The sequence below is a fragment of the Hippocampus guttulatus genome, chromosome 19 (assembly GCF_054856545.1).
Source record: "Hippocampus guttulatus isolate MCC_2025c chromosome 19, RoL_Hgut_1.0, whole genome shotgun sequence".
Taxonomy (NCBI): domain Eukaryota; kingdom Metazoa; phylum Chordata; class Actinopteri; order Syngnathiformes; family Syngnathidae; genus Hippocampus; species Hippocampus guttulatus.
The window spans coordinates 8,078,143-8,093,736 of record NC_141279.1 but is presented as its reverse complement, the minus strand read 5'-3'; the positions used below and the strand labels follow the sequence as shown (position 1 = coordinate 8,093,736).

General features: G+C 49.4%; 1 protein-coding gene across 6 annotated transcripts in view; it reads right to left on the bottom strand.

Moving 5' to 3' along the window:
• Positions 1–15,594, bottom strand: part of ankfn1a (ankyrin repeat and fibronectin type III domain containing 1a) — a 31,384-nt gene that overhangs the window by 9,049 nt on the left and 6,741 nt on the right. For 3 of the 6 annotated variants that reach the window (XM_086139212.1, XM_086099164.1, XM_086099163.1), the window contains 9 exons: positions 10,668–10,705; positions 6,661–6,783; positions 4,065–4,260; positions 2,919–3,129; positions 2,375–2,569; positions 1,714–1,827; positions 1,354–1,451; positions 994–1,084; positions 250–357 (listed from right to left, as the gene is read on the bottom strand). In XM_086139212.1, the coding sequence (XP_085995338.1) occupies positions 250–357; positions 994–1,084; positions 1,354–1,451; positions 1,714–1,827; positions 2,375–2,569; positions 2,919–3,129; positions 4,065–4,260; positions 6,661–6,783; positions 10,668–10,705 (1,174 nt within the window). Of the gene's footprint in view, positions 1–249; positions 358–993; positions 1,085–1,353; positions 1,452–1,713; positions 1,828–2,374; positions 2,570–2,918; positions 3,130–4,064; positions 4,261–6,660; positions 6,784–7,374; positions 10,033–10,667; positions 10,706–15,594 lie in introns of those variants that run through there. The other 3 variants (XM_086139213.1, XM_086099165.1, XM_086099166.1) reach the window with 3 other exon arrangements.

The window sequence follows — 15,594 nt, the reverse complement described above, 5'->3', positions numbered from 1 at the left end:
GCGTTCATTTTACATTGTCCGTTTGACTGTTGGGCCCATCAATAAAAAAATAAAAATAAAAATCAAAGGGCACCGTCAACTGCGCATCTCCTTGCCCACATGCCAGGGCATCACTGTACCTGTACTGCTTCATTTACTTTTTTTCCATTGCACAAAAAAGGACCAAACAGGGGGTTGTGACTGGAAAAAAATCAAAACGAACGTTGAGTTTGCACCGTATGAAGAACCAAGTCGTGGGGTGTCGCTCACCTCCGCAGCAATAGTGCGAATGCGTGGCTCGGACTTGCTGGAGCAGGCGCTCCATAACCTCCACGTGGCTGCGCCTCCTTGGCTCCCGCCCGTCGCTCTCTCGCCAGTCTGACGTCAAATGGAAAGGAAAAAAGATGTAAAATGTGAGTTATAAAGCTCATTTTCATTGACAATGTCATTTTCAAAACTCTTGCACTGTACACCTGTCGGGAAAAATTTGGTGTACCCTGTGGAACCAACTAGCTACAACGGCTTAACGACCTGCAGGGCATTTCCGACCTAACAGACCCACCCTCTGTATGTACACTCCACTCCCTTATGGAGTGGCGCGCTGAGCGAAGCGACATTGTGGATGGCATTTCGAGTGGAAAATTCAACGGCTTACTGAAGAAAAGAATCAGCTCATTAAATCAGTTCAATTTAGCGGCTTGACTGTGTGTGTGCGTGGGCGCGCGCATTTAGTGACAATCCCTGAGGTGGATGTGTTGGCACGGCGGCTCACAGTCCTCTTTACATCTGTTCCACTTGGACATTAGAGGAGTGCAAAAACAGACGCCCACACACTTTGGTCCCTCTCTGCTGGCACACGCGCGCAGGCACTCGCAGCATCAATGCACATTGACACACATATACACATTCAGTGTATATACACACACACACACGCACACGCACAACGTGCAGATAGCAAAGTATGTTTCCTGTTTTGGAAGCCATAGCGCAGTGGAGGATGGAGGCCCAACGTACTGGAAGGAGCGGCAGACGGCGGCAAGGAGCAGGCGGGCGGACCCCAGCCCTTCATGTTGTAGGCCGACACTCGCACAAAGTACAGGCGACCCTGCGGCACAACACCAAATGTTCAGTGGCGATCCGCAGGATGCAGACGGTTTTGTAGGCGTGGGGGGCGGGGGGGCAAAGACTGGACAAAGTCACCGTGTGCAAGTCAGAACTAAGTCGCTCTCAAGTCGTACAAAGTCAAGTTCGGTCTTTCGGACATTTTGCACAGCTGAGTTCCAAGTGCTAAAACGTCATGTGGCACGAGTCCCCCCCGCGACTTGAGTGAGGAGGATTTTGGTGGGCAAAGAGGATGGTTGATGCGGCCGTTACCGTGCTGAGGCTGCCGATGGTGCATTTGAGACTCTGCAGGTTCTCCAGCAGCATCTCTCCAGCCAGGAGCGAGAAATCCTTCAAGCAACTCCATTCCACTGCACACACACACAGAGATACAAGTAATTGCCTAATTTGCCCTTTGATTCCAAATCAATAGTTCCCGTGATGATGATGATGATGCGGTCATTAACCTTGTGATTGCTCTGCTCCGGGCTAACAAAACGCCACTAACAGACCACGCGGACGCGCACACACGCGGCCCGGCGCGGTCAACACTTGTTTGCGAAACCCGAGGCGACGGCTGGCAAACACCCAAAACGATATTTATGATGACCGCCACACCTCCTCCCCGCGCACCTTTGTACTTGGTGACGATGGTGGAGTGGAGGCCTTGCGGCTCCTGGAAGGTGACGGTCAGCGTGGAGCTGCTGCTCACGCTCAGACGGACCAACGTGGGAGCCTCGGGGGTGCCTGCGCAAAACACAGACAAGTTTCAGCAATGCAGCCGCCACACATACGCGTCATTTTTAAACAGTGCTACACATTGTGGCGCAATTTGGCCAATCGCGTGGCTACAAAGTAGCATTTGATGCGCACGCTGTAGCTACGGCTCTGGAATAAAGGTAAGATTCCGCTGAGGAATTTGCCATTTGCTCCCATTTTGTTATTTGATGTTTGTATGAAGACATTTATATTTGCAGAAAATGAAAAATGTCAAAATACCAGAAGAGTCAAATGGCTTTTTGGGCTCTTCAGTATTTTGTAGCTACAAATAACCATTTTAGGTGTACATCCAAAGGGCCTCTTAATTTTGTCCAGAGTTTGATATCTTGGCCACATCGTGTTTTTTTTTTTTATGGGGGTTGGGGGTGTCAATGTTTTCCAGAGCCGTATATGGCGGCCACAATTTAGTGTTGCGTGGCCACAATGTAGCTTTTTGTGCGCATGTTTTATCGACACTGGAGCCACACTGAGATGAGGACGTTGTGGATGCGAGCAAAGAGCGCGGCGGTCTCACGTGCGTGCTGGAATGCGCTCGTCATGTGCTTGTAGAGCTTGCACCTCCACTCCCAGGCTCTCAGCTGCTTGTCCTTGTGGCACGCCTCCAGCGACAGGCCGTCTCGCTGCGCCCGCGCCGACAGGTCGGCGGCGCGCTGCTCCGCCTCGGCCACCAGAGCCGCCAGGTGGGCCTCGCGACTCTCCGCGCTCACGACTGCGAGCGCCGCGCCCAACAGACACACGGACAACAGGAGACGTTAGCTAGCGCTGCGCTTTCTCAAATCGGGGATCCCCCGGTCTCTGAGCAATAGCCGAGAGGTCGGCAATTCTTAACGGCGCCGTCATTTGTCACTCACTCAACCACGCACACGTGCGCGGCGGTACTCACAGTGCGAGCGCCGCGCCCAACAGACACACGGACAACAGGAGACGTTAGCTAGCGCTGCGCTTTCTCAAATCGGGGATCCCCCGGTCTCTGAGCAATAGCCGAGAGGTCGGCAATTCTTAACGGCGCCGTCATTTGTCACTCACTCAACCACGCACACGTGCGCGGCGGTACTCACAGTGCGGCCCCTCCCTCCCGCCGGCCTTAAGCAGCAACTTGGCGATGGGCACGTTGTTGGTCATGACGGCGACGTCGAGCGGCGTCAGCCCCTGGCTGTTGGGTGTGTTCAGGTCCAGCTCGTCTGCCGTCAGCTGGCACAGGAGCATCTGGACCATGTCCAGGTCCTGCTGCTCCACCGCTTCCAACAGGCACTCGCCGCCCTGCATCGTCTGGACACGTCAGTCACGCTCACCCACTGCATGGCTTTTTACACGCCGGTCATGACATCAGCTGCGCCATCTTTTCCTCACGATTGCAAGCCCAGTTTGACCGCCCAATCTTTGTCTTCTACCCAAAACCTGTGCTGATCTCAAATATAAAGCCACTGTTATTGCGCCACTCACAGATTCCTCCCGCCCCCGCTCACTCCCACTGCCCCACTGGTGCGTACGTGTCATCAAGCCGACACAGACGATGTCCGAGAGGCTGAGAAAATGTTTGACAAGGCCGCAGCACACACGCCATCATGGCGCCACAGAGAGAAAGATGAGGAGGAGGAAGGCTGACACTTCCTGTGATTCTCTCCGTCACCGCCCCCAAAAGTAAATCTGTTACATTCATTTATCCGTTTTGATCCTGAAATTGACTTCTGAAATGGACAGTATTTATTCATTTGGTAAAAATTTATATCATTATTGAATGGCTGATTTTTAGTGAACAAGCCAAATCATTCCTTGATTGATTGACAATAATAAAATTAACCACAGTCAAATATTTTCTGGCAAAAGGTTTGTTTTGTTTTGTTTTTTTGTTGTGAAGTTGGCACTTGATGACATAAGCCCGTCGATGAAGAAAACAGCTGGAGGCGCCCGATTGGAGATTGAATCAAGGATGCGACCAATGAGGGAACAGCGAGTTCAGGCAGAGGCGACATATCCAATTAGCCGGGCGACAAAGCGCATCTTTATTGATCCCGCCGTGACAGGCTGTGACGCAACATATGTTTTCCTGCCACGAAGACAAGCCTCAAACAACGGACTGACCTTCCTTCTGTTCCGGATGCACGGCAACGGCCAAAGCAAAACATTTGAAATGAACCCCGATAGCCCGCCCATCCGTGCTTGTAATTGACCGAGATGAAAACATAGGACCCGGTTCAGCTCACCGAGGCCTTGCGAAGGCGATCGCTCTTCCCGAAGAAGTGTGCGTCTTCGAAGGACGACGTGCTTCCTCGCAGCTTTTCCGACAGGTTGCGATAGAGGCGCTTGGCGGCATTGGGGGAGGCCGGCCCTCCCGCGACCTTCTTGGCTTGAGACAACTGCAAGTTCTGCATCTGCTGGGTCAGAACAGCCGGGAGGCGTCTGAGGGGAGCCAGATGAAGCGCACAAAGTCACCTCGAAGGCAATTCCTTCACTGCTATGGACCTTGCCATTCATTGGTCAACCGCGAGCCACTGTTTACTGCCATTGCGTGTATAGTCGTCAAGTACGTTTTTCGACAAGCGGCCTTGGAAGGTCACGCCCAGCTCAACAAAGGATCAATTTTGCCACCAAAAGTCCTTTCTCAGCCTTATTTTATAGTTTGAGGTGTCACAAAACAGTATAATGTTGGCATTACAGTCACTTTTCTGCGAGACAGCATTTTTTTCACAAAAGCTCATTTTCACCAAAACTGATGTTTTTGGTCGTGTATGCCGGCTGATTGCGAAATTTGGTTTTTTTTTTCTCCTTCTGGTGAAAGCTTGAGTCACTTCGTTTTACTTTGGTTTGTTACGTTTTTATTTCTATTCAAAAATGCTTCCTTTGAATTTAGTTTGTGTTCAACAAAGTATATGATTACATTTTTTTTTTTTTATGCGGTTAGTTGGTTGGGTTTCATGCTTGGTTGTGACTTGTTGACCTCCAAGTACGAGCCGTTTGTATAAGTACAGACAGGAAATGAGTTGCTTGCTCTCGCTTCTTGCTCTCTGCAGCCCTTCGTGACCTGCTGTCAATCAACGGCTGGGTTGATTCTCAGCCGCGCGCTCGGCGTGATGGACGCCCTGTTCTGGGAGACGGCTTGCGGTTCAAACACTCTTGAGGAGCACTCAAAGGTGGGGGGAAAAAAAAGAAAAAGAAAAAAGACAAACACTGCGCGGCCTCGTCATTAGCGGTGCCAAATGAAAATTGGGGCTGATTGTGCCGCTGTGGGACCCGTTTTCGTCGTGACCACAAACTGGAGCAGATTGGCGTAAAATGGCGACCCAGCGGTGGTAATGACTCCGCATTAGCGTCTACATTTCTCCAGTTGAATAGGAGCGGCGTGTTTGAATTGGCAAAATGATTCAGATTCTTTCGTCTGCGCGCAGCGGCGGCGTGATTCAAATTGTTTCACAATTAAAAGAATCTTACATTAAAGCCGATGAGGAGGGCCAAGCCAAATTTTGATGTGCACTTTAGACAAAACAATCTTGGCAATTGAGCATATGGCCCATCTGTTTGGCAAACTTGCTTTCGATTGGGCCCGCCCGCAGGAGTTCTGTTTAAAAAAAAAAAGCAGATTTATGTGAATTGATTAGTGGAATCGGCCGGCAAGTCCCAGGAATCAAATTACTGGGAACTGCTTCTCCGAAAGAGACTTTTGACTTTCCAAGCATGCCGAGTCCTCCAAAAAGCCAATTGATGACTCAGAAGATGAATAATCGCCGATTCCATGACAACCTTTGATGCTGCTCCCCCATTTGTCATGTTCACGTTTCTCGCTACAGAAGCCCCGCGTCAGCTTCTGGCGTCAGGGCGAGGCGCCGAGATGGGACGCCTCACTTAAGCTCCGAGATCCTCCGTGTCTGGTTGAAAGCGCTGCTGCCGGTAACCGTGGCAACAGCAGCGATGCCGGCGGCCGGCTCGTCTGGGAACACGAAGCGCGTGTTGAACTAGCAGCTAACGCACTAAAGCGCTCAGACGGCGGCTCGTCCGTCCTCGCCTGACAGCGCCGCAGTCTTGGAAACACGGATGCGACAAATTCACGGTCTGATCTCGCTGTCACCAAATCTCCCGGCTATTGACCAATAAAGAGAACAGCTTTTTGTGGAAAAAGAAACACATCCGACACAACTGCGCATGACATTTTGTGCTTTTGTGACACCTTAAACTACAAAACGACGAACAAAGGGTCAAATTATTTTCAGCTAGGCAACAAGGAACACAGTGTGAGGGATGCTGACTCACATGGCTTGAGTTTTTTTTTTTTTTTTTTACATATCGTTCACCATTCAGTCCATCAATTGTATTGTTTCCTCACGATCATGACACGAACTTTTCTGTTCCCTACCGTGACACGTTCGATGTTGTCCCACCTCCAACATCACTCCCTCATAATCAGCCGAGATTCACAGCCTAATCTTACTCTTTTACTCAAAAGCTATGCTGACGCCAACCCCAAAGCAGTGCAAGGTCGCCATCTACCGCCGTCTGTCTGTCATTGTTATTAGTTAAAAACTGGCTTGAGGCACTCTTCCCACCAGCTGAAAAATGTACTGCACGAATATAACTTCAAAAATGTGTTAAAATTTGTCAAAAAGGTTATTTAGTTCTGAATAATTACAATTGCGTGATGTTTGGATTTTTAAATCACCCTGTGCATGGTGGCTAAAAATGTCTTCAAGTTTCACAAAGGAACAAAGTCAAAAATATAACTCATCTGCTGAATGACACGTTTGGTCCATTCTGGCCGACAGCGCATGAAAAGCATCCCATCCATCAATTTTTCGCCGGAGCGGTCACCTGTCCAGGCTTCGTGAGGCGCGGGGGAGTCCCGTGTAGAACTGGAGGTCCTGGATCAGAGCATCTCCGGCTGCCGCGCGCTGGTTCCACCTCTGAGCCAATCGGGAGAGCTTGCTGTCCGACCTGCCGAGAAATGAAACGACCAGAGCGTCAGGAGACAAAACGGCCGAACGAGAGAGGGAAAAAAAACGTAACCAAGAGAGAATGGTCGACGGGAGAGCGACCAACGTTTGCCAGCGCTCAGGATGCAACTGAGCCGGCCGGAGCCTTTCCCGTCTGACTTTTGAGGTGAACTGGCTAACTGCACTCTGGACTGGTGGCCAGTCAATATCATTGATACTCAGGTTATTGTACCTCACCAAAACCAAATGACTAAAAGGCTACGGGAGAAATCCTTTTCATTCACGTCGCTTGTAAAAGAGTGGAGAGTCAACTGGCACAAAAATCAGGTGAGCGGCAGGTGGGGGGCCTCGACTGGTCGCATGACAGATGACCATTCCCAATGAGTGGAAACCGAGACCACACTCCCTGCACCAAAATCTGGTTGGAAATCTTGACCAAGGATTCAAACTTGTTGAAATGAAAGTGATCACAATTCTATACTTGGAGGGAGCACAAATTGTTTCAAAAAAAAGCTTCAAAGTCAAAAAAATATTCCTTGAAAACCATTTTCACAAGTGGTAAAATAGTGGCGGCGGCGACGTTGGTACTCACAGTGGAAAGGCAAGCGGAGAATTTCGAAGACAGCGCATCAAGCGGCCGAGCTGACTGCCGGAGCTTCTCGGCACGCCGCAGAGATGTGATGCTCGCCGCCCGACGCGTGCGCGACTGCGCGCGCCACCGCCCGACGCCTTCTGGCCAGGCGCATGGCCGCTCGGGCACAAACGACGGCAGGTGAGCGACCGATGGCGGAGGACAAGACAGGCTGGACGAGTTGAGCGCCTTTCATATCACACACGCACGCGCGTTTTTAGTGAGCGTGCAATGAGGAGGGGCCAAGGCAGCGGTGTAGAACAATTGAGAGGGGGTGAAGATGCGGAGGAAATGCACGGTCGGATCATGAAGAGGAAGATGAAGCACGCCCGGAGGACCAAAAAAAAAAATCTGACAGGAAAAATGTGAAGGAAAAGTCACCTCAGGACAGACAATGGAGGCTAAATGTCATTCCTACATGATGCCAATCAAACGCATTGCAAACACTTTGGTGACCTGAAGTATGTTAAATCAATTTCCACCAATGGCATGAGTTGAAGTGCCGTTATTATTGGTGGAAAAATAGCACTGCATACTTGACGTAGTGTAGAATTGATGAGATGCGGCCCTTTCAGGGGTGTGGCCTAGTGAGTGTTGCCAGGCTGTTGTTTGTTTGACTGTCGTTCCCATTAAATAAACAGCTGCAGGCCTCCTTGGTACGGCACTAATATTAGCTATTCTTTGCAGAGGATAACAAATATATCCCTGCGTGTTTCGTTTTTGTCAGTCTGCGCGCATGATCACGCAAACACACACACACACACACGTTTGTGTGTGTGTGTGTGTGCGTGCAACAACATGTTGTTTTGTCTTGTGAGCGTAATCAACTTTGCTTTGCGCTTTCATCCTCTTCTTCATTGATGTTAATTAAAAGCGCCGGACACCATTTCATGCCCACATCAGGCTACTTTGCAGTCCTGCAATCAAATGCATGCATGCACAATGTTCATTGCGGTAGATAGCAGCAATTTTATTTTTCAACCCCCCCCAAAAAAAGTGTTCAAAAAGTGACCGAATAGATGAAACTGCAGATGCTGAATGACATGAGTGTGCAACGGTCCAGTGACATTGTTTAAACCCGTGGATTCGTTATTTTACTCGAACCTAGAAAACACGAGATAAAATAGAAAAAAAAAGTATAATTTTATTTGATCCAATAACTAGCACAAAACATAGAAAATGCCGCTCGCAATTTATTTATAAGATAAGAAGATAAGAAAACCTTTATTAGTCTCGCAATGGAGAATCTTTCCTGAATGGATTTGTTGTTTTTATGACGGCACAAAATCTGTCTCAAACATCACGTTTTTCTGGACATTTATGCAGATCTCGAAAGCGCACGAGATGACATTCAAATCCTGCGAGGAGATAACACTTCAAACGTCTCCTTTTAAGAACCAATTTTCGGTTTTGCCCAGTCCCGATGTCTTCCCGTGGAAAGTGGCCAACTTTAAAAACTGTCCGTAATTTTGCAACGCCGATGACGTGCTGCCGTGTTTGTGTTGACGCTTGGCGACTCCAAAGTACCGGCAGACGCCAACAATGCAAACAATGCGGGTGGCGGCTTCCCGCCTCCTCCGCTGAGGACATGAAGAGCGAGTGGCGGCGGCCGATTGGCTACGCTGTTTCCATGACTCCCATTGAAAGCGACAGGTGAACGCACATCATGGAAGGGGGCTGCTAGGGAGGGGCGGGAGGTTAACTAATACATTTCAACAGCAATATTTAATTAAAAAAGAATAATACAGAAGAAACACGTGCTGCAAATGCCACTTTATCCTATGTAAAAAAAAAATTAATCAAATGTTTTATGACATCAAAGTCATCAGAATTTCCGGAACGGATTCATCATGAAAAATGTTTTAACTCTATTGCGGTCTGAAATTTTAGCGGGGAAGCTAACAATCGAGCGCGATGTAGCAGGAGGGAAGCCACGACAGAAAAATTACTGTTTTCTCGGTACTCGTTACCAAAACCTGTTATGTGGCCAACAAGTCACGATTCTGCAGTAAAGCCCAAGTCGACCAAACTTTAATGGACAACGCGTGTGTGTGTGCGTGCATGCGCGTTGGAGGTTTTTGAAGCAGCACTTTTGGGAGCATGCAACAGCGAGGAAATGACTCGCATCAATCAAAGAAGGTGGCATTAGCGCCTCCCCGGGTGTCGCACGGCTCCGACACCGACCCAAATGTCACAACGCCGCGGCGACTGACACTCGGGGCCATCCGAGAGAAGCTGCAGTCGCTCTGCGTGTTCTAATAATGACCGCTAATGACCCCCCCACCCCCCAGCCGAAAGCTCACGACCGTGTCCGTAATCCGAAACGCTCGCACCATGACTGTCAAACGGGAGCAAAGGAAGAAGACCGAAGCACACTTTTGTCTGAAACAACGATTTCGTTTCATTGAAGTGAGCTGAAGTGATGCTTTGAAGATGACGAAGGCGTAAAGCCGCAACTGACATGGAAGGAAAAAAAAAAAGGAACAAAGCCATAGTTCGCCGCATTCGCGCAAACACTACAGCACTCCAGCGCTGCACCTTGCGTTCCATCCATCGCCATGGCAACAAGTAGCCAGAGGCGATATTAGACTTAATAGCTACCTTGGGCCCCCCCCCCCCCCCCCCGTGTGTATTGTGAGGATCATGGAGTGTGGCTGCCAATGAGAGCAATTGTCAAGCGGCATTTAGGGGGGAAAAGGAGGGGGGGGGGGGAAGGCAAGCTGTTACTTGAAATCACGTCCTCGTGCCGTCAATACGGGCACTCGGCCCCGAGCGACGACGACATTGCGACTCATTTGATCCGCCGTGTCATCGAGTTTGCCTCCCGAATGTACTTCGAGGCGCAAGGGACACTTCATTAGGGACACAGGCACAACATGTGGTCCGTTGGCCAAAGCACGGCAAGCTACGTTTCCTTGCCGAACATTTTCATGCCCTCAGATATTTGCTGCATTCATTTTGTGCTTTTTAGTCCTAAAACCGGTTCCAATTTCATTAACTCAGTGCCTAATTGTGAGTGGTAGCCACATTTGCAGATTATTTCATTGATTTTTTACCTCGTCTATGGCGGATTAACCTGAGATTGTTCGTAGCTGTGAATGTTTGCGCATCCGTGTCCTGACACTGACCGGCAACCAGTCCAGTCCAGTCCAGTCCACCTCTCGGCCCAAATCAGCCGGGATGGGCTCACCCCGACTGCACGAAGCCGACCTGTCCCAAAGACGAAAGTGCCATGCCACCAAGTTCGGACTTACTTCTTTTTGGAGTCGTATCTACTCGGCGTTCCCAGACTCTGCAGAAGAGACAGAAAGGAGAGAGGAGGGATCAGAAGGGATGGCGGAACGTCGTCAAAAGTCAAATTTAAAATGCGCGTGCTTAACGAAACCATGATATTGCTAATAAAGTTTCCGTTTCGTGGGCCTCGTACATCTACATAGCAACACACAGTCTGAAGTCTGATTGGACGAAGGAATATAACGTCCGCATCGATGCATTGGAAACAGTGCAGCCAAGAAATTAAAAAACAAACAAACAAACAAAAAAGCTTCTATTTGAAGAAAATAGAATCTTTCGAATAAATGACCAAATATCAGAATAGAGGTTGTAAATGGAGATGAGCACTTCTGGCGCAGTTTCTCGCATTCCCTCACACGGAAAAGCATCAATGACGCCCACGCGTTTATCTACCATTCAGTCAATAAGAAGTAGGTGAGCGAGCGTCGCGTTGATCCCAAACTAAGTAGCCGATGTAAACGACGACTGCAAGGGAGATGAGGGTCAAAGAGGATATCATACGGCGAACGTACACCGTTGCCGCGGTGACAGAGGATGACACTGTGCGCAAAAGATGCCAAAGAGAACACAGGATGCGCAAAACACCCCGTGCAGACTCAACCATTAAACGGTTGCACGGCAGCACTCAGGAGAGCACCAGGCGACAAATTAAATGGAACAACATCAGTGACGGAACAGGAAGTGTCTTGGTCGTGTGACACGGGGTACAGAAGCGGCACGCAATGCAGAGAGAACATTATACGGAAAACAAAATGAATACAGTACAATGCTGAGGGAGGCACTGGTATTGGTACATTGTCCAGTTACAACTCCATTTTTCTTTTTCGGGTGACGTAATTTCACTTTTGCCTGCTAGATGGCACCACAAGATTGCGTTTAACTATCTCAATTTCTGAGAGCAGTAGAGAGTACAGGAAGTGTTTCAAACTCAAGCTCATTTATTCTGACGAGACGTCTCGGGCCTCTAACATCCTGTTTTTCACGCCTACAGAGAGTGACAGACGGGGGTTCATTTTTATGTATGGGACATCTTTGGGATGCATGTTGCGAGATAAAAGTTCCGTTTGGAAATAACAGGAGTCGTTGAGTTTGCGGAACCCCCCCCCCCCCACCCCCCAGTCACATTGAGGTTGTGCAGAGGGCAAAAGGATTGAGTTCAGCCTGAGCTTTCCGAGGAGATGAGCACCTTATTCAGAATGATTTATGCAATTTTGGATAAAGAACTTTCCGTCCTTGAACGTGTCTTCCAGCGGGGACTTTCTCATGCGGTCCAACTACAAATTTTGCTTCTGTTCAATTGACTCTGGGTCAATTTGGCCGTGCGGCTGCCGAACGGTGATGAGTGCGCCGGGCGGGGTGTTAACGTTGGCGATATCGCCCGAGCAGCAGGTGCCGATGAGCGTCCGCGCACAATACAACTCAAGCGTGGCACAGTCCCCGCGTGCTAATCAGTGATTTGCAGCAACTTCGGTTGCAAGATCATCAGGTGTGCTGCAGGAAATTGGTTCAAGACTCGTCGTTCACGGTGAATCCCAATGATATCGCCGTTCGCCGGCACAGGCATAAACTGTGTTCAGCAAGCACCACAATCGCAAGCTAGTAAACAATGCTCGCAAAACAACATTAAAAATGTATTATTGTAATCAATAAGAAAACTATTCAACCCCCGCCTCCCAATCCTTGGCCCCAGCGATGAGATCGTCAAACTTCAAGTGAGCCAATGTTGCCAGACGCACAGCAGCAGAGCTGCCGGCTTTCACACACCGCAGACACCTAAGCCCCGCCTGCAGTCAGCGCCCCCCCCCCCATCATACCACCTCCACCCTGAGCTTCTCACATCACCTTGCTAATTTGAACAAGGCTTTATTTTTATATTTGTCCCAGGCAAAACTGTAGCAAGCTTGTTGGCCTCCTCCTGGCGTCATTAGCGCAGCAATGCTGGCATTCATGGCCTGATGATGTCGGGGCTGCCCAAGGGGGGGAGGAAAACGGGGTTGAGGGGGGGCTCCTGGCAACGGGGGAGACACCATCTCTGGCTGGCTGGATGGCTCCAGTCCAGCAAGGTCGGTGAAGTGAGTAAATTGCGCATTTATCTTCCTGTCCTGTCCCGAGTCCCAAAGGCTCGAAAAACTAACGATGAGCTCCGCTCAGTTTACTCCCAAAAGTCCTTCCTCTGTGTTCCTGCTCAGTTGAACGCAAATCTGCTATATTCTGTTGTGAACGGCAACAGGTTAATCGAGCATGACATTGTTTTGACCAAAAACCATTTTCGGGCCAACTGAGCGACTGCGGATGATGACGACTGAACCAAAGGACGTTCAGAGGTTATTAAATATTGAAAAGTGATCGTAAACTGAACAATTAAAAGCAGCTCTGGACACGTGCGGCAGCTTGTTACTTGGCGTCCGTGCGCTGCGGAGGATTTGTTTCAATTCCAACATGCGTGTGTCGAGGACGCCGCTCCCCTAAAATGGGGGGTGGGGGATGCAAATCATCTCCCGTTTGTGAAGAGATTAAGTCAAAGAAGATAGCGGGCTGAATTGACGCAGCAAATATTTCACGGCGGGGCGGACGCGTGGGGGGATTTGGAAGCGGCGCTGCGGCTAAATGGATGCTCAGAAAGACTTGCTTGACTTGAGCGCTGATGTGATTAGTCCCGCGGGGGCGCCGCCGCTTCATACGGCGCTGTTTGTGTATGAGACGGCAAGAGAGGGGTGGGGGCGGGGAGGGGGGGGGGTGTTGTGGCGTCCAGGTAAACAGCCCGTGTACACAAATCCCTCCTGTGCTGGAGGCTCCTCGAGCTCGGGGCCGCCCCACGTAGCCTGGCGTCCGCTAGACCGCTGCCAATAAATATTGAAGGATTGAAAAAGTGCCGCCCGGCGCACCAATAAAACCAACAACAGCATCAACCAATTATTGCTCACAATGGACTTTGTACTGATCTGATCGGTGGATATTTTGCATTCTATTCAAATTTTTGGATCGGCTCCAACGTCAGGGGCACACGTGGGCATAAAACGCGAGGAAGAGAGCCGCTCACTCCACCAGGCCACCGTGCTGCAGTCCCTCAACTTGATTTTGGACTTTTTGTCAGATGAAACCTCGGGTGACCTCCCCCAAAGCTCAATTTTGTGCTTGAACGCACACAAGAGGAGCAACAGGTACATTTTCATCAGAGTGTGTTGTTGCTTTATCTCTCACGATAGGGAAAAACAAATAAAGCGGGGGAGGAGAAGACAACAACAGCTGCTGGCTCACGCTCAGACTTGTAAACTTCGATAACTCGTTACACTTTCCACTCCACATATTAAAAAAAATTTGGGCTCTGGGGAGGGGGAAAAAAAATCTGACAGAATGAGAATGATCCTGATTGAGAACCTGGAGAGGACAAGCTCGCCCCCTGGTGGAGTACATCATATAGCCTGAAAATGTAACAAAACCATTTCCTGGCGTAAAAATGTTGCTTGGTGAAAAAAGTAATTTGGTGGAAGTGCCCAAAGACAGCCTGCCGGGCTTGTGCTATCTTTTTCAAAAAGACTACAGGCTGGAAATGCCGCATCAACTTAACATCGATCCGTTCCAGAAACAGTCGTGCATCATGATTAATTAATTGCGGCTCCTTGGTGGGGTGCGTGACTTGTGTGACTGACATCTGCACACAAGCAAAGAAGACTTCCGCAACTACTGTAAATGATTCTGTCAGTGGGTATTGCTATCCTGCCTGCCTGTCATCGTGTGTTGATGCTTCACGTGTGCTCAAATATCTGTTCATCAAGCTTTAGGGCACCGCCACACGGATGCGATTCGTTAGCCAGTCTATGGCATTTCGCTCTTCTTGCTAGCATTGAGCTAAACAGACTCGAATCAGAAGAGTCGACCTCCCTGTCACAAAACAGTGGCTCGTATCTCAAATGTTGGCTCACGATTAGAAACCAAAACAATAGTCCGAACGACGGCTCGTATCTCGAAGCACTCGTAAATTCGGTCAGTCTCCTCTCGAGGCGCCGCTGTACTCTGTCCTTTTTGTCAGACAGACAAACATAGACAGGTGGCAGCACGGTACACAAAATTGGGCTATAAAATATGGAAAAAGAGCAATATTCTGTGGCCGCAGTTAGCAGGTGACACGTAACCGCGTCACGCGAGGGCCACAAAGTTAAAACCAAAAGACAAATATTGCGAGGGGGAACCGAGCCGCGAGGCTTTGTGGGGAATTTTCCATGCGGCGCGCGGGACCTCGATGTGGCCGCGCTGCCTGCGTTGCCGGGAAATCGATTATTTAGTCAGTCAACACGGCGGCACGCTCACGTGACTCAAGACGGGGTTGTGTTGTTAACTGTGCTCCTCCGCGTGACACATCGGGTGCGCTCACTAGCATTCGCCGCTCACCTACACCTAAGACGTCCACTGAAATATCCCGTTGTCGTGATCGGTGGCCGATTTCCAACACAGGGAAGAGTAATTTCAGTCGGGGGTGAGGGGCTAGTTTCAAATGTCAACTATTGACATTTATAGCGCTAATGTTAGCTAGCACAACAAAGCAAGAAAATAGTTTGCTCCAAAACAATTCGCCGGGTTCTTTAGGAAAACTTAAATTTTTTGTCAAATTGAACTTTAAATTTTGAGTGAACTTTTTTTTTTTTAAACCGTATTAGCTAAAAGGAATACGATCCGTCAACTATTAAAGGAGCACAGCGCACTCCTCCTCACGCTTCTGAATGTTATTTCGAGGCGATTCGGTAAAGCTTACACGTGAGCACAGCATCCTCCTCCTCTCATGTCAGACGCCACGCGCCGATGACGATGTTGGGGCAATTACACATCATTTTCTTCAAACTCTTCACTTTTTCCTTCTCGGTCATACGATGGCTGCAATTACTGCCATTC